Source organism: Bufo bufo, chromosome 4 (assembly GCF_905171765.1).
Source record: "Bufo bufo chromosome 4, aBufBuf1.1, whole genome shotgun sequence".
Lineage (NCBI taxonomy): Eukaryota > Metazoa > Chordata > Amphibia > Anura > Bufonidae > Bufo > Bufo bufo.
Genome location: NC_053392.1, coordinates 624,650,916 through 624,668,886, shown reverse-complemented (window position 1 = coordinate 624,668,886; position 17,971 = coordinate 624,650,916). Strand labels below are relative to the sequence as shown.

Below are 17,971 nucleotides of genomic sequence, written 5' to 3'. Positions count from 1 at the left end.
TGCTTCCGTTCCGCACCGCATCTCCGGATTTGCGGACCCATTGAAGTGAATGGGTCCGCCTCCATGGCCGGTGTCCCGTGTATTGCGGACCCGCCGTATGATTGATGGGAGACGCTCCTATTAATGGTGTTTGCTGCAGGAAGTATAATTGTAATGAATTGCTACAAGACGTGTCCAGGTGGGATCAGCAGATGTCTGGCAATGTTTGTCTCTTCTTATCTCACAGCTGATTGCTTTACCTTTCCACTCATCTCCATGGCTGAACGCTTTCGTATTTAACCCCTTCCATCCCACGACTCACAAGTGACATCACAAGTTTCTAAGCCTTTATTCATTTCTACAGGTCTCTAGTGTAGAGCGGCACCGCTGCCCCTCCCCCAGCTCTGTGGCTGCTCCTCGCTTCAGTCAGTCCGTATTGTACAGCGGGGGGTCATCAACCCTCAGCACTCCAAGCTGCCGCGACACTACAACTCCCAGCAGGCGCACTTGCTCAGCTTTTCTTGAAACTCCTATTGGAGCAAAAGGAGGATTCTGGGAGTTGTAGTTTCAGAATCAGCCTCGCGTGCCTGTCCCGTCTGGACATGAAGCATCACACAGTGAACAGCTCTACAGCGTTCTAATAGTCTTTTTCAAGATCTCTGCTTGCCATCAATGAATGGAGACATTACGGCATGCAGAGGCTGAAAACCCCTTCCTGTAATCCTGCTCACACAGCTGACTGGGTTGTTACAGTGTATCAGTGAAGGTAAGAGGGTTTTGTAGACTGATACACTGCGGTAGGAGCAGGAGGGGTGTTCATTCTTTGACAGCAAACAGATGTTTGAATTGAAATACAAACCATAAGTAACAGGTACATAAAAAAAAAAAGTGATGGAGCAGCGCCCCCTAGTGGGGCCATTAATGCTGAAAAGTCATGTTATCGCGGAGAGGAACAAAGAGAAATCCTGTGTGCAAAAGTATTGGCGCCCTGACAGTTTTTTGTAAGGTAATCTGGACAAGACAGGTCCAATGGCCGAGATTTAGCCAGAGCGACGGCAGCGGCCTGTTTATAAGAAATTTATGGCTGCGGCGCATTTTGGTGCAAAAAGTCACATTTTAGAGTGTGCAAAAAATTTAAAACATCAGATGCAACATTTTGCAACAAAATTTAAGACAGAATCGAGTCAATTGTGAATATTTTACCCTTTGCAGGGCCTTGGGGGCGGGGCCTCCTGTGCTCTCTGTGTCAGGATCCGCCCCCTCGGTTAGGACACAATGTATCCGTTCTGTTCCCTTGAGTTTGTCCCACCATGCGACAGGGGTGCCCAAACTTCTGCACAAGGAGGAGGAGTCAAGTTGCTGATTGGCTGACGTGAAGACAGGACGCGGTTCTTCTCCAGCGCTCGCCTGGGGGTTGTCATTGGGACCTTCATCTCTCGTCTTTGGCGACAGGCTCCCTTTAAGGGTGCACCCCGGCACCTGAGACTCCACCCAAAGTCCCAGCATCGGCAGAGTGAACCCCCCCCAGATTTGTAAGTCATGGGGCCCGATATTCCTATGAGGGCCAGTAATGGGTAATGTAGTCCGGTGGGGGGAGGGGCACATGGTGGTCTTCCATAGTAACTGCCCTATGAGGTTGGAGCGGAGGGGCCCCCGTACGTCCTGTTCTGAATAACCTCAGACTCCATAACGGCAGTGATGATGTCATCAGCAGAGCGGTGATGTCACTGCTGGTGCCCGCAGGCCTTTCCTATGACGCATGGTCCGGTTCTGTACACTGTCCTGTGTCCGGGGGCGACCTTAGACCCTGCGCTGGACAGTTCGCTCCTCTGTCTTCTGGACGGACGGTTCCTCCTCAATGACGTGAGTTTTGTGCATCTTCAGGTGGATTAACTTCTCCACCATCTCTGCCCCCAGGTTAAAGACCAGGGCGAGCCAGGCCAGGCCGAAGATGATCCACAGCGCCGCCAGGCTCCGGTAGATGGAGATGTAGTGCTTGCTGGGATCCGTTCCTGGCAACAATGGGAAGACGTCAGTATACGGTTGGCATTTCGCAGGTTAAATACGTCATGTCTTATATTGCTCCAGTCACATCCAAAGCTGCAGTCACACTTCTGATTGTTGGTGCAAACGCTTCATGTCATGTAACACACTCCGCCTCCTGTTACATCCAAAGCTGCTTTCATAACTCTGCTTTGTGATATAAATACATAGATTTCCTATACTTCTCCAGTTACAACTAAAGCTGAATCCACAATCGTGATCTGTAATATTAGTACTTTACTTCACATCCTATGTGCCTACAGTTACTTCTCATGCTGCATTCAAATTCCTGACTTGAGGTATAAGGACTTTACATCATGTTCTATACCCCCCCTAGTCACATTTAAAGCTGCATTTGGCGGTTCTGACTACTTTATGCTACTCTAGTCACAGTGAAAGCTGCACTCACTATTCTGATTTGTGGTATGAATAATTGACATCATGCAGTAGACCCCTCCAGTTACATCCAAAGCTGCATTAGAAACTCCCCTTCCCTGCTGGTTCATGCAACTTTCACACAAGGTAATGTCTGATGCGTAATAACTACTGCCCCCAGCAGAATGCATAGATGAGGACTGTGGATGCAGCTCTGGATGTGACTAGGGTATACAACCTGAGGTGGCTCACATTACTGTTCCTTCCTTGCCATATGTGCTTCCTGCAGAATCAGTGCAAATCTCTGTCCTGAAACTTTGTTACAATGTATCAGACTGGGGTCCGGATACAATTGTAACAACCCCTCAGTTATGACATGTCTTAGATCCGCACCAGTTTTCATCCTCTAGTTGTAATAAAGATTGTCCTCATTCACTGACAGCAAGCAGAGATATTAAAAGCAAATTTTTAATATGGGTTAATCCCTAATATTTACCGAGCACATAATCTCCAAACCCAATGGTGCTGAGTGTAATGAATACAAAGTAGAAGCCCTCCCCGTAGCTCCAGCCTTCCACGTAGCTGAAGATCATGGGGGGGAAGACGAGGAAGAGGAGCGAGCCGGTGGTGAGGAACAGGCCCATCATCGCCACCTTCATCACCTGGGGGCAGAAGCACACGGTCACTGGTCACGTATGGGTGCAGACACTTGGATAAATCAATGAACCCTTTTACAAATAGGCCGTATTGTGTATGCAGCTCCTGTGCAAAGCTATGGGTATAGATGACAAACACGTCGTCACTCAGCAGTTCTGCTGCCTCCCATCTGCTTTCTCCTCAGCTATTGGTAGGTGTTCAGTAGCCCTCCCGTTTGGCGTATACAGCTCCTACGCAGACCTATGTGTCGTCAGGCTACCCCCCAGATGTGTAACACAGTGTCAGGACAGGTCGCCTACCCCGGAGCCTTCTGGTTCCTGCATGCACCTGCCGAGGGCGATGAGATGGGCGTTCAAGCCTTTACCGATCTGGTTGAGGAACGCCACGTTGAGGGGGATACCGAAGAGAGCGTAGAAGACACAGAACACCTGGCCCGCCATCGTGCTGGGGTACAAATTACCGTAACCTGGAAGCGAGGGAAGCGATTAGCACAGAGCAGAACAACCGGTCTTCTGGATTATTAATGGCTTAATATTTCATTAAAGTCATATTTTTTTTGGGACGACCCCTTTAAGGTAAGACTTTCATCAATGGATCTATAATCAGAAAATGGGAAATCCATTATCTTTATCCCAAAAGCGAACGCTGGAAACCAGCAGCAAGCAGGTTAACTGCTGCTGACAGAGCTTATCACTGCTTAGTGGTCATTCTCATTTTGGAGTTAATGAGCCAATCGCAGCAAACAGAAGATTCGTCCATGTCAGCTTGCTGACGGTTTCCATTCAGCCAATGAACTCCGGCATGTGGTGCATTATGGGTAGTTAAAGCGTAATTCTTAAAATGTTATTTAAATAATTCTTTGTATATATTAAGGTAAAGTGGCTCAAAAGTGGAACATCCCTTTAAGTGACTACCAGCAGGGAGAGTCCCGGGAAACCTGGTGGATTTACCTATTGTAGTGATGACTGTTCCAGCAAAGAAGAAGGAGTTGCTGAAGTCCCAGTTGCTGGGGTTCGTGGCGTTCCCTTTGGGGTTCAGCCCCTTCTCCCAGGCTTCCATGATGATCTGTAAGAAGGGAAAGAGAAGTCACAAGAGGAGAGGCAAACTGGTGGAGCCGCTGGGTTATAGTGGGCTTCATAGGGCCCCAAAGCAAAATTCAAAAAGGGGTCCCCTTCAGGTGCAGGTTTATGCCCCCCATTTTCCATGTAAGACCCCCCCCCCCCCTCTCATCATCCCCTGGGGAGCACGGTGCCAATGGATAGGGGTGGGGGATTATACCACCCATCAGGAGAGGGGGGGGGGGGCACCCTGAGCAGGATGCCCACTCTTTCTACAAGTCCCTCTGGTCTGTTGGAAGGTAATGTTGGCAGATTAGATTGTCAGCTCTGGTGACCAGAGTTCCCTGGTGGTCTAGGGTGATGAGGGGGGTTAATGCTAATAGATGGTGGTCTAGGATGGTTAATATCACTGGAGTGTGTAACTATTCGCTGGCTCCTCTATCTCTGTGGCAGTGTCCTGCTTTCCAACGTTGCTCTCTATCTAGGGTGATGAGGGGGGTTAATGCTGATAGGTGGTGGTCTAGGGTGATGAAGGGGTTAATGCTGATAGATGGTGGTCTAGAGTGATGAAGGGCTTAATACTGATACATGGTGGTCTAGGGTGATGAGGGGGGGTTAATACTGATAGATGGTGGTCTAGGGTGATGAGGGGGGTTAATGCTGATAGATGGTGGTCTAGGGTGATGAGGGGGGTTAATACTGATAGATGGTGGTCTAGGGTGATGAGGGGGGTTAATGCTGATAGATGGTGATGAGGGTTAATGCTGATAGGTGGTGGTCTAGGGTGATGAAGGGGTTAATGCTGATAGATGTGGTCTAGGATGATGAGGGGGGTTAATGCTGATAGATAGTGGTCTAGGGTGATGAGGGGGGTTAATACTGATAGATGGTGGTCTAGGGTGATGAGGGGGGTTAATGCTGATAGATGGTGGTCTAGGGTGATGAGGGGGGTTAATGCTGATAGATGGTGGTCTAGGGTGATGAGGGGGGTTAATGCTGATAGATGGTGGTCTAGGGTGATGAGGGTTAATGCTGATAGATGGTGGTCTAGGGTGATGAGGGGGGTTAATGCTGATAGATGGTGGTCTAGGGTGATGAGGGGGGTTAATGCTGATAGATGGTGGTCTAGGGTGATGAGGGGGGTTAATGCTGATAGATGGTGGTCTAGGATGGTTAATATCACTGGAGTGTGTTACTATTCGCTGGCTCCTCTATCTCTGTGGCAGTGTCCTGCTTTCCAATACTGCTCTCTATCTGCATCGCACCGCTCAGTCCATGGGGCACATGCATGCTCAGGCTTCTATAGCCTCTTCTAGGGCCAGTACAGTTCAGCCATTGTCCAAGTGTCCCTTTCAGATCCTTCTGCCATCACTCAGTGCCTGAGCATAAGCTTTGTTTGTTTCTGTCCCATTTGGCATTGACCGGGGTCGAATCCCTGACCACATGTTCTCGTCCACCGCTCCTGATCCTGACCTTTGCCTGTCTATTGCTTACCCATGAGCTCTGCCTGTCCTGACCCCTGCTCTGTCCGATTACAACTCCTTGGTAACATGTCCTGGTGTCTATGTGGAGACTTATCTGAAGGTAGTTACCTTGGGCTTCTCAGTGGGACGGTCTATACACCCTTATGGGAGCTGAGGGCGAAGAATTCACTGTCTCTTACATTTCAGGCCATGGTTTAACCCTACATCAAATCCATTAGCAACATCATAGGTCCACAACTCCCATTGGCCTCAATACAGTTTGATCAGACCATGGACCGAGTTCATGTTGCTCTGTCTGGCCTGGACCTCATCTCTCTGGGAATGTAATGACCTGGTGATGTCCAATCTTGTTCCTAACAACTTTCAAGAGTGTTGTGGAAGAATCAGGATGAGCTTCCTCTGCTGCTTCTTCCAAGCTTCGGCTATCTACAGTGGATTCTGTATCCCGGCATCTGAGGAATAATAAGGTTCTTTTGGATATGTTCTGGAAATGTCTGCAGGTCATATTAAAGTCAATTTGGCTGTCCAAGATTTGCCTTCTTCTGTAGATGAACCTATGTTCCTTGTCAATCAGGTCGGCAGTAGATCTTGTAAAAGACTCTGCAAGTTTGGGCAAGCATTCTGGGTTCCAAGACTTGCAAACACATTTCAAAGGCCACTAAAGGACCCTGTCCTGGCCTCTGAAGATGCAAGATGAAAGACTCAGAAACAGAAATACTACACAGAGGAGCTAATAATCTCTGCCTGTACTGCAGAGGCAAGGAACATCCTCTGCTGGTCCTGTGAAGCTGGGAAACTCCAGAGCCTACAGCCAGTAGGAGACGTTACCTTCAGTTTCCTCCTCTTGAAAAATAATGTTTCCAACGTCCCAGGCCTCTCAGAATTTCGTTTCCCAGTGATAGCCTTCTTGGACTCTGGTTCTGCCAGAAAACGTATTTGTAAGTCCTTTCAATTTCAGATTCCAGTGATTTTCTAGGGGAAACTGATTTGTATCTCCTCGAAGAATGGTAATATCCTCCCCGAGACCTTCCACTTTCTCAACAAGCCATTGCAAGGGGAGGTGTCCTTCTACATCATTCACAGATCCATCAGTCCATTCCTCACAAAGCTACCATGGATACAAAAATTTGCAGCAGTCATCCTCTGGAACTCAGCAATTGTCCATTGTGGAGACGCTGGTCAATCCCATCTGCTTGTCATCTGTCTGTCTTCCATGTGAACAGCATTTGCTGTTGCCTGTGATGCCTAAAGCTTACACTGACTTCTCAGACATAAATTTAGCAAAGAACGAGCTGAGACTCTACCTCCTCACAGGCCCTATGACTTCTCTATTGATCTTATGACTGGTACCAGTCCTCCACATGGTCTATGAGATGAAGCCTACAGTATGGCACATTACATAAAACCTGGAAAGAGGCTTTATATGTAAATCCAGCTCTCCGGCAAGATTCTTGTTTGTGCAAAAGAAATATGGCTGCCTACAGTACATCCCTGTACCAATGACTATGGTCACACAAAATTACAGGGAAGGACAAATACTAATTGACCTTGATTTCCAAATTGTGGCAAAAAAATTCTCGAAACTGGACTTTAGGGCATATGTGAGGGAGATAAATGAAAAGTGTTCTTCAATACCAGTGATGGGCATTTTGAGCACTTAGTCAATAGTCATGACCTTTGGATTGATTTTGTGATTCCCTCACTGTGTTCCTTGAATTTGTCGACATCTTATGAGATCATCTTTAAGTCTGTGTGCTTATCTCTCTGGACAACATCCTTCTGACATGTCCTGTTGTGTTCATTTGACTACGTGCTTCAGTGAGTTCATGAAAAACATCTGTAAGCTAAACTTGAAAAATCTCTCTTTGAACAAAACCGGTCACCCTTCCTTGGGAATACAGTATAGAATCAAGACCTTCAGATAGACCCAGAAGAGATGTCTGCTGTGTGTATCCGGTTGCATCCACAGGGACTTAAAGCCATACAATGATTCCTGGGATTTGCCAATAATTATTGACAGTTTATCCCTCACTTCTGTAATCTAGTTGAGCCCATCTCCACCCTTACCAGAGAAGGGGTCAGAAATTGGAGGTCCAAGGCTTTACTGTGCTTTCTCTTCTGCCACTTTTCTGATTCCACTTTGCTATTCTTCACAGACGTTGATGACTCTATAAGGGTTGGAGCTGTCCTTTCTAAAAAGGTGCTGAGGGAAGGCTTCCTCCAGAGACTTCTTTGAAAAGCCTTTTCTCTTGCAGATGGAGAACTCCTTGCCATTGGAGTGGAGTCATCTGTTGGAGGAGACGTCTTCCGACCAGTTCTACCGATCCTAGAAATTCTAAAACTGTTCAAGTCTGGACTCCTGTCAAGCACCATGGTGATTATTTTTCTCCAGATTCAATTTTGTCTTATACTAGCTGTAAGCTGGAAAAAAATATTCAAGGTGGACTCTTTATCCCAAATCTTTTAACCCAGAAGATCGAACTCCAGAGCCACAGCTTATCATCAACCCTATCTGCATTCTTCCACAGCATCAACTCTCTGGATCTCATCTCGCACACATACTGGTGGCCTTCCTGGGATTCCGACGTAAGGGACCATGTGGCAAAATGTTCTTCCTGTGCTTCAAACAAGGGGTCACAGCAATGACCTACAGGCTTGTTCCTTCCACTACTAATTCCTAATACCCCTTGGACCCACATATCCATGGACTTTGTCACAACTCTTCCAAACTCTTCTGGCTGTACTGTCTGGCTAGGCTTCGACCACTTCTAAAGGATGGTCCATTATAGTCTCTTGACTGGTCTTTATCCTCCTTATCCATCAAACACATCCTCTGACTCCATGGGTTCCCTTTGAGTTACCGACAGCCACGTCCTATCCAACTGACTTCTTTGGGAAATCTGGCAAAAAACAATGTAGGTATGGTATGCAGCCTTCATTTTTACAAGGCATTTCTTGTTGTAAGAAGACCGCAGACAAAAGACACAGATCTCCTGCTCACATTTTACCTGGTGACAAAATATGGTTTTCATTCAGGTAATGACATCTCAGGCACCCCTCTTATAATCATGTTCCTCACTTTCTGGGTCCATATACCATTTTAAAATAGATTTTAGGGGTTTTCTCAGAAGATAATTTTTAAAATACAGAACACCAGAAATGGTTACAAGGAATAACCCAACCTCAGCGATCCTCCTACGTTGCTGTTCCAAAGCTTCTCCAGTCCACTTCCTGTTCCTGGCTTGACACACAGGAAGTGGCTTGTTTGCCTGAGAGGGCATTTCAAGTAATTTCCTGTGTGTCAAGCCAGGAACAGGAAATGGAGAGCAGCAGAGGATCGAGGAGGTGGGTAATGATTATTTATTTTCAAACATTTCTGTCCCTTCTTTGTAAGAGATGTATCTCCCTGAAAAAATCAGCCTAACTGGTTTTCTAGGAAGCATGCTACTAATGCAGTATTTATATCGGTGGAGACCACCCAGATCCGGGATGTTAGGAAATCCAGAGGCTAATTTGTGATCCAGAAGAGCAACCCTGGGAACCTGAAAAAAACAGCCATGCTCCCCCCTTCATCTGTAAACTCCATCAACAATTTGCCCACACACCTAAGAAGAGGAAAAGCATAGGCTGGGGGCACTGCAATAATTCTCTAGCTCATCCAGCCCAGCACTGTCCATCAGCATCACTCAGCCTGGCCCATGACTTACGAGCATACCCAGCTGCTGACTGGCCTGCACACTAATCTTACCTGACTTCAACAAGTGCCCCTGGCTTCTTAAGGATCCTTCAACCATCACTAGGTGCCTGAGTAATAAAGCCCTTTCGATTCCTAAAGATTGTGTTTCATCGACCCGGACTAAATAATTGCCTTCTTGATTGTGCCTGTACTGACCTTGACCTGTCTACCACTTATGACAAACTCTGTCAGCCTCAAGCTGTGCACTGTCTGACCAGAGTTTCAGCCCACTGCCTTGGTACTAGGGGTGGACTGTGAACTTAAAGTGACCCTGGAAAAAAACAAAAAAACAACTCCATGTTGTTGTCACCGCCACTTCTGTGAGAAGGTCTGACAGACGTCCTTCTCTACCTCTTGCATGATGTTCTTTGTTTTGGTTTCACTTTCTCCTCTCATTTTCTTCTCCCAGGTGTCACCCATTTAGACTAATCCTCTTTCCTTTATATTCCCTCCCATACTGCCTCACTTTGCGGTTTATACTACTTCCTGGATTGAAGTGTTCACTGCTGGAGGCTTCTGCTGCTGCTTGTTCAGATAAGTCCTTTCATGTATTGTGTTTCCTTGCTGGCTTGATTCTAGGTGACCCTGACTCCCTCCGTATGAAGTGCAGGAAGCCGGTGGTCGTGTCCCCTCACTATTATAGGGTTTTCAGGTGTCACACAGTCTTAGGTACGTGGGCATACAATCGTCTACCTTTGAGACCCTTGTATGTGCTTAGCAGTCAGGGTGAGCTCTTAGGGTTTTATAGGGGTCACCTATATGCTCCTTAGTTTGGGATCAAGCCAGTCGGACATTTATTCATAACATCCAGCTATCTGCAACATCATCCGTGACAGTTGTAGGCAGGTCTAAATTGACAGAAGACGGGGCAACACAAGTAGGCAGAGAAAACAGAAGTAGGTGGGGCCTGCAGTACCACAGTGCAGCACAAAATACCAACCCACCAAAACCAAATGCCACATTGCAGCACAAAATACTGCCGTCTTCGCCATAGTATTCAACTGTATCGCCATCCTGAGGAAGGTGATATAGTTGAGTTCAGGAGTGCACCTGCAGCCATTGAGCATTAGATCATTATGTAACCACCAGACGGCAGCCGTGAGGAGGGCTTGGGCGGCCCACTTTAGGTTCTATGGCCAGTCTGCCCCTTGCTTGATACCACAACTTGATGTCTACTGTCCATCTACATGACAGCCATTGCTAACAGAGTCTATTTTGGAGGTAGCAACCTGGGGATTCCCTGAGGTTAAGTCCATACATCCTTACAAAGGTTATGGGTGAAGAGCTCAAATTCCCTTAAGGTTTTACTCCCTGGTTTAGCCCTAAGCCACATCTGATAGCGACTTAGTGGCTGTTACAAAGAGGTTAAAAGGTCCCTACGTTTTCAAAAAACTTTTGATATTTCATAGAGACATATCAAACGTTTAGATCTGTGAGGGTCTGAGTGCTGAGACCTCCATGATCTGTAGAATGAGGGGAGAGAAGCTCACGCATAGCGCGCTCTCTCTCCTTGCTGCATGAGACTGGACTCTATAGAAGTCTATGCGAAGAGAGAGAGAGTGCTATGCGTGCGCTTATCTCCCTTCATTCTAGGGACTGGTGGGGATCCCAGTGCTCAGCCCCCCCACAGATCTAATATTTTTTATATGTCTCTATGACATATTTTTGAAAAGTTAGTGACCCTTTAAAGTTAAAGGGGTTGTCTGGGTTCAGACCAGGATATACGGTAAGCTCCCCTTCACTCCTTTACCATGCAGGAGGGGAGCATCGGAGTATTTCCTTGCTGTGATGCTCCCCTTGCCTTGCATCACGCAGGTCACATCAGTATGCTAGGTGGAGACTTTCCACCTAGCAGGGATCCCGGTGACGTCATTGGCACAAAATAGCGGTGTATAGTGCTGTTTTGGGCGGTTTTACATGGTAAAGGAGTGAAGGGGAGCTTATATCTTGGTTCAGCCCTGAACCCAGACAATTCCTTTAATAATAAATACTTGCACAGTTGCATTTGAGATTCATAATAATGTGTCCCTCAGCGTCCTCATCAATCTTTTCGGGTGAATGTGCAGTTTGTGTCCGGGATCAGCTCTGACTCATTGTGTTTATCCGGCTCTGGAATCTTATTTGTGTTTGATGTTTTGGAGCCACCGTATTTCTCGCCTTCTTCGCAGGTAAATACATCTCCTGGCAGCTGGCACCCATTATGAATGTTTATCTGAATGACCTTTGTGAAGATCCTGCAGGGAAATGTCATATACAGGAGCAGAGACACTGTGTGCGCAAGGAACCGTTCAATCTATCAGATTCTCTATATAAAAATAAGTAACATTTATTAGAACACGTCTGCAACAAAGTATCACAGGTATCAGATTATGGAGACCTGATGAGGGGGAATATAGTGACAAGAGCAACAAAACCTTGACTAATGTCAATATATTTTACTGTAAAGAACTGTGAATCCGTGGAGCAGTCACCTCAGGATGTGGTCACGGCAAGAACAGTGGACAGTTTTAAAAAGGGCTTTGATGAATTCTTAAAAGTAAACGACATTAAATGTTTATGAAAAAGTGTAGAAATCTGAGTCTCACTTCCCCTTTTTTTTTATTCACGTCCCCACCTATCCCGTGGTTCCACTTGATGGACATGTCTTTTTTTCAACCGTGTTAACTATGTAATAGAGCTGTAGATTATGATTATAATCCCACTATGCAAGTCCATAAATTGAGCACCAAACGCGTTTCGGAGTGTTGCCTTACTCCTTCCTCAGCTCTTGGAAAAGGATCAAAATCCAACAGATTACAAAGACCCGAAAGACACAGCCCACAGGATCGAGGAACAGGCAAGCACCTAATCTTGCTGCAAACAAGGTCCATTGAATGTGAATGTGCGTGACTCGATGATTACAGTGCCTGGGTCAACTACTAAATCTGTGTATGAATAATACGAACACGTGGTCCGAAAATTCAAGTTCGACACTCTATAAAGATTCGACTTGTTACATTACCGATTAATAAGAAGGCCGCAAATAGGCCATACCACGTGGGACGCTGAACTCAGATCCAGTACGTCACAGTGGAAAATTCCATGTACACTATAGTGCCGGCTACGAACAAGCTAAGTAAAAGTTTGTGATTATTTATTCATCGAATATTGTTTCCTCTTATCGATTAATGCCATTCGAAAACTGGTTTTAATCGAGAGAGTTCAAGTCGACTATTAAACGGAAAAATTGATTCGAAAAAATCCCCATTATTGCGTATACAATATCTAATCCACCTTAATCCTTTGTGATATTGGACATTTTATTGGATATTTTATTTAAGCTTTGTCTCCATTTTATGTATTATATTGTATAACATTGCCTTTATTTTATGGTGTGCAGTAGAGTGTTCTTATATTACAGTTGCTTTTTATATGTTTTTATTGCTATAGAGGTGTTCAATAAATCGTACTGTTCTAACTTTCATCAACCATCTTGATTCTTTGTGACTCTAATTGCCGAGTGCCCTACTACATCTCTATTACAAATTTCCTTCTTGATTTGGGTGCATCAATTGCAGTAGGTGCACCGTACCATTCCTAAAGCAGGGTGAGCCGCCCCATCCAGATTTTTCGCGTGTTAACTATGTAACTAATATGGAAGTGAAAATTGAGACAATCATACAATTCTAGTGAGATAAGGGGAGCAGTGTGAGAATGTTCTAGGTGAGAATGTCCAGATGAGAATGTTCTTCGCGAAAATGTTCTCTGTGGGGTGTTCTGTATAACAATGCTGCGTGAGAATGTTCTAGGTGAGAATGTCCAGATGAGAATGTTCTTTGCGAAGATGTTCTCTGTGGGGTGTTCTGTATAACAATGCTGCGTGAGAATGTTCTAGGTGACAATGAGTGTGACTGTTCTGTGTGAGTACAGCCAAAGAATATCTGGGGATAATGGAAAAAAAGCTTGATTACAGGGTTTGTCAGTTTTCCTCCAGAAATCTTGCAGAGAACACACATTTGGTGAGATGTTATAAGTGATAATATTTAGGGCTCATGCACATTCATTGAGACAAATTGCAGATCCGCAAAACACTGATACCGGCCATGTTTATGCCACATTTTGCGGAATGGAACACCCGGGTCAAAGTAGAACAGTCCTATCCTTGTCCATAATGTGGACAATAATAGGACATGTTCAATTTTTTTGCAGAATGGCCATGTGGACATACGGACACTAAATGCACACAGAGTCATTTCCGTTTTTTACGGCCTCATTGAAGTGAATGGTTCCACATATGGGCCGTAAAAAAACGGACATGGACGTTCGTGTGCTTTAGCCCTTAAGGTGAGAATATTCTATTTGAGAATGTATGGTATGAAAATAACTGAAGGGAGAATATCTAGTGTGAAAATATATGGAGAATGTCTGAGATAAGAATAGCTAGTATGGGAAAATATGAAGTGAGAATTTTAAGATGAGAATATTTAGTGTGAGAATGCAAGGAGTGAAAATATCTTAGACAGTGTGAGAATATATGGAGCTAGACTATCTGAGGTCAGAATATCTAGTGTGAGAATGTATGGAGTGAAGATCTCTGAGGAGAGACTATATAGTGTGGGAATATATGGAGTGAGAATATAAGAGGTGAGAACATATAAAGTGAGAATATTTGAGGTAAGAATATCTAGTGTGGGAATGTATGGAGTGAAAATATCTGAAATTGCAATTTCTAGTGTGTGAATGTATGCAGTGGGAATATTTGAGGTGAGAATATTCTATTTGAGAATGTATGCAATGAGAATATTTGAGGAGACAATATCTAGAGTGAGAATGTATGGAGTGAGAATATCTGAGATGAGAATATCTAGTCCGAAAATATATGGAGTGAGAACATCTGAGGAGATAATATCTAGTCTGAGAATGTGTAGCGTGAGAATATCCAAAGAAAGAATACCTAATGTGAGAATGTATAGAGTGAGAATAAAATATCTATTGTCAAAATATATGGAGTGAGAATATCTGAGGTGACAATATCTAGTGTGAGAATGTATGGAGTGAGAATATCTAAGATCAGAATATGTAGTATGAAAAATAATATCTGGAGCAAATATCTAGTGTGAATGCATGGAGCAAGAAAATCTGAGGGGAGAATAGTGTGAGAATATAGCTAGGGACAATATCCGAGGTGAGAATATCTGGTGTGAGAATGTGTGGAAAGAGAATATCTGCTGTGAGAATATATAGTGTGAGAATATATAGTGTGAGAATATATGGAGTGAGAATATCTGAGGTGAGAATGTCTAGTGTGAGAATGCATGGAGGCAGAATATCTGAGATGAGAATATCTAGTACGAGAATATATGGAGTGAGAGTATTTGAGGAGAGAATATCTAGTATGAGAATGTACGGAGAGAGGCTATCTAAGGAGAGAATATCTAAAGTTAGATATATATGGAATCAGAATGTGAAAATATCTAGTGAGAAAAGATATAGAGAGTGAAAATATCAGAGATAAGAATATCTAGTGTGAGAAAGTATGGGGTGAGAATATATGAGGAGAGAATATATATTGAGAATGTAAGGACTGATCATATCTATGTAGAGAATATCTAGTATAAGAAAATATATAGTGACAATATCTGTGGAGAGAATATCTGGTGTGACAATGTATGGAGCGAGAACATCTTAGGTGAGAATACATGGAAGGAGAATATATGGAGGGAGAATATTTGAGGAGAGAATATCTAGTGTGAGAATATCTGAGGTGGAAATATCTGAGGTGAGAATAGCTAATGTAAGAATATATGGAGCGAGAACATCTTAGGTGAGAATAGTGTGAGAATACATGGAAGGAGAATATATGGAGGGAGAATATTTGAGGAGAGAATATCTGAGGTGAGAATAGCTAATGTAAGAATATATGGAGTGAGAATTTTAGAGGTGAGAATTGTGTGAGAATATATGAAGGGGGAATATTGGAAGTGAGAATATTTGGTGTGAGAATGTATGAAAAGAGAATATCTGAGATGAAAATATCTAGTGAGAGAATGTCTGGAGTGAGAATGCTCATCAGTTTGAGAATAATTTGGCATTAAGAATAATAATAATTAAAATGTGGCATTAAATGTGACAGCAACAACTTTTTAGTTGTAATATATGGAAATCACCAAACTCTGTAAAAAGGAACAGCCATATGTGGCCCCTGTACACATTTAAGCTGTGTTATGCACTGGCCATAATGGTGCCTCCTTAGTAGATGCAACCATAGCTTCTCACAGCAGTGCTAGTGACTCCACAGCAGTGTCAGCACAGTAATAATATACTTGCTGATCTCCTCTTCCACTAGTATAAAGTTACAGGTAAGCAGTCTATCTAAGGAGCATGGGGGAGTTCTGACAATGCAAGAGTGCCCCACTGTGGGGGCTGAGACGTGCAGTCAATCCGGACCAATGCCTTCCGATACAACAGCATAATACGCTGCACATCACTGTATGTATAGGATGTGGCGACCTGGGATGTCAGCAAATAACAGCATAGATGCAGTGACATATTTGCTGCAGGTGACTACTTTGGTCTACAGAATTAGTATATTATTTTTATGTGGAGTCACCCTTTAAATTCCAGAGACCTGGCATTAAATTGGCCTAAGCCATGCAGGCTATGAAAGGGAATGTAATAAATGCCAAAGACACTGTGTGAGAAGAGTCCTGGGATCAGTGCAATATTGAATATTCGCTCTGTAGAGGATTTTATGACTTGTGGGGTCATAATCTGCCCTATTACCTGGATTGTTCCCTTGAGCTGCGGAGGCATTACATTAATAACTCTCCCCAGATTGTCTAGTTGACTACAACCTTATTTATGATATTTCATAGTCTTGTGACTAATTCTCAGGAAAAACAAGGGGGGAATGTGAGTTCATTTGTACTTTTAGACTTTCCTCTAAATCACCTGTACATCTAATATCAGAGCTTTGACCAAATCCGAGCTTGGTTCTTTAGAGCTGGGGGCGCGATTGTATTAGTGTCTATGGAAAATATTTACTATTGGCCTTGGTGAAAATTGGTACTGAAAGGGAAAAAGAGTCAATTGCCATCGGATTTCTAAGCAGCTTCTAGTATGACAGAACTGAGAACTAAATAAGCAAAAAGTATAGGAAAACATATTTTACATTGGTCTGCAGTTTTTTAGAATGTGTTATAGCCCTCTAACAGACCCAAAATATCTTCTCTTTCTTAAAATTGATCAGCCAAACTGAACTTGTCACTTGATGTTCTCTGGGACCAGATATAGTTACCCTGAAGGTGGCAAAATTCCAGCCACACAAAACTTATACCTCTGGAAGAAGATCGGAGAAGCCCTGGAAAGTGGGCAAACTGTATACAGATCACATCTTCTTCGGAACCCAACCCAATAGCACTAAAACCTTCCATAATCCCCAGCCAAGGGACACAAGGTGCACAAAACCTGGTTCAGAAATACCTCTATATATGCAGTGCCTAGAAATGTTCAAAAATATTCACCCCTTTCAGACTTTTTCAAGTTACATTCAAAATAATAGAATGCACAAGTATTCACCCCCATTATTATAACACACCGAAATCATCACCAGAACAACCATTTAGTTTTAGAAGTCACATAACTAGTCAAATGGAGAACACCTCAAGGTCTTTTCAATGTTGAAGAGTCAGATCCTTTGAAAATTACTCCTTGAAGACATAACAAAAATCCTAACAGGTCAGGGGATGGAGACAAGTAATTTTCCCTAAATACACCTTAAGAGTACGGACAAGTCAATCATTGGAAGGGTGAAAGACTAGGGCCCACTCTGTCTACAGTTGACCATCCTCAAAAACCAAGAGATCTGCCAAGAAGAAGACCTATGACAACTGTAAAGGAGCTAGAAGCTTCTGTGGCTGAGATCGGAGAGGCTGGCCAACTACTGTAGTCCATGGGAGCTTCTCTAGTCCCAGCTGTATTCGAGATTGGCAGAGAGAGTCAACGTTAACACAACTCTAGTTTTCCATAACCCATGCAAAAGCTTCTGAGATGAATTTTAAAAGTTCTGAGCACAAAATGGCTTTTTGGCAAAAACTTCCACAAAAGAAGAAAAAAAACACAATTCTTATAGTAAAGTCCGTCTCCTGGTTGTGTGGAAACAGAACTGCTGATGACCTAGAAGATTTTGGAAGTTAGAAGGTAAAATGAATACATGGAAATAAAGAGAAATTTTAATGGAAAACCTTCTGCAGTCTGCAAGAGGACTGTAATGACCTCAAAGGCCAAACCTAAAGTGATACAGATTGTGTACACAACCGAACATTCATATATCGAGTAAGATTAGGTTGTTGCGTTGGTCATCATACCTGTACAAATTGTTCAATGGCTCCAGCATCTAAGCAGGTGTAGTTCTGGAGGAACCCTAACTTGGCCAGCTGGAACTTGTCTCTGGATTTGGCTTCAGCTTGTTTCTCCAGAAGTTGGAACATCATAGCCCCCATAAACAGGTACATGAAATATCCCAAGGACAAGGCAACCGCCAGCATGGTCTGCCGGCTGCACCGGAAGAGCAGAGACATGGCTGAGGACTTTTCGTCACCACCCCTACGATAGATCATAAGTTAGAGAACCATCCTTTGAGCAACCTAGAGCAGCACACC

The 17,971-nt window shown here is 44.0% G+C and overlaps 1 protein-coding gene across 1 annotated transcript; it reads right to left on the bottom strand.

The window, feature by feature from the left end:
• Positions 1-1,779: 1,779 nt before the first annotated feature.
• LOC120999391 (potassium channel subfamily K member 16-like) lies at positions 1,780-17,890 on the bottom strand. The gene is made up of 5 exons (XM_040430273.1): positions 17,678-17,890; positions 4,005-4,119; positions 3,354-3,520; positions 2,894-3,059; positions 1,780-1,991 (listed from the first exon to the last, which is right to left on the bottom strand). The coding sequence occupies exons 1-5, from the start codon at positions 17,888-17,890 to the stop codon at positions 1,780-1,782; spliced, it is 873 nt and encodes a 290-aa protein (XP_040286207.1).
• Positions 17,891-17,971: the final 81 nt, after the last annotated feature.

What these genes read in the sequence shown, in the direction of transcription:
- LOC120999391 (XM_040430273.1), bottom strand. Translation starts at nt 17,890, where the DNA reads ATGTCTCTGCTCTTCCGGTGCAGCCGGCAGACCATGCTGGCGGTTGCC. An exon ending in CCATTGAACAATTTGTACAG is followed by an intron (nt 4,120 to 17,677) that starts GTATGATGACCA and finishes CCCTTCTTACAG; the next exon opens with ATCATCATGGAAGCCTGGGA. An exon ending in GTTTGGAGATTATGTGCTCG is followed by an intron (nt 1,992 to 2,893) that starts GTAAATATTAGG and finishes CATTGTTGCCAG; the next exon opens with GAACGGATCCCAGCAAGCAC.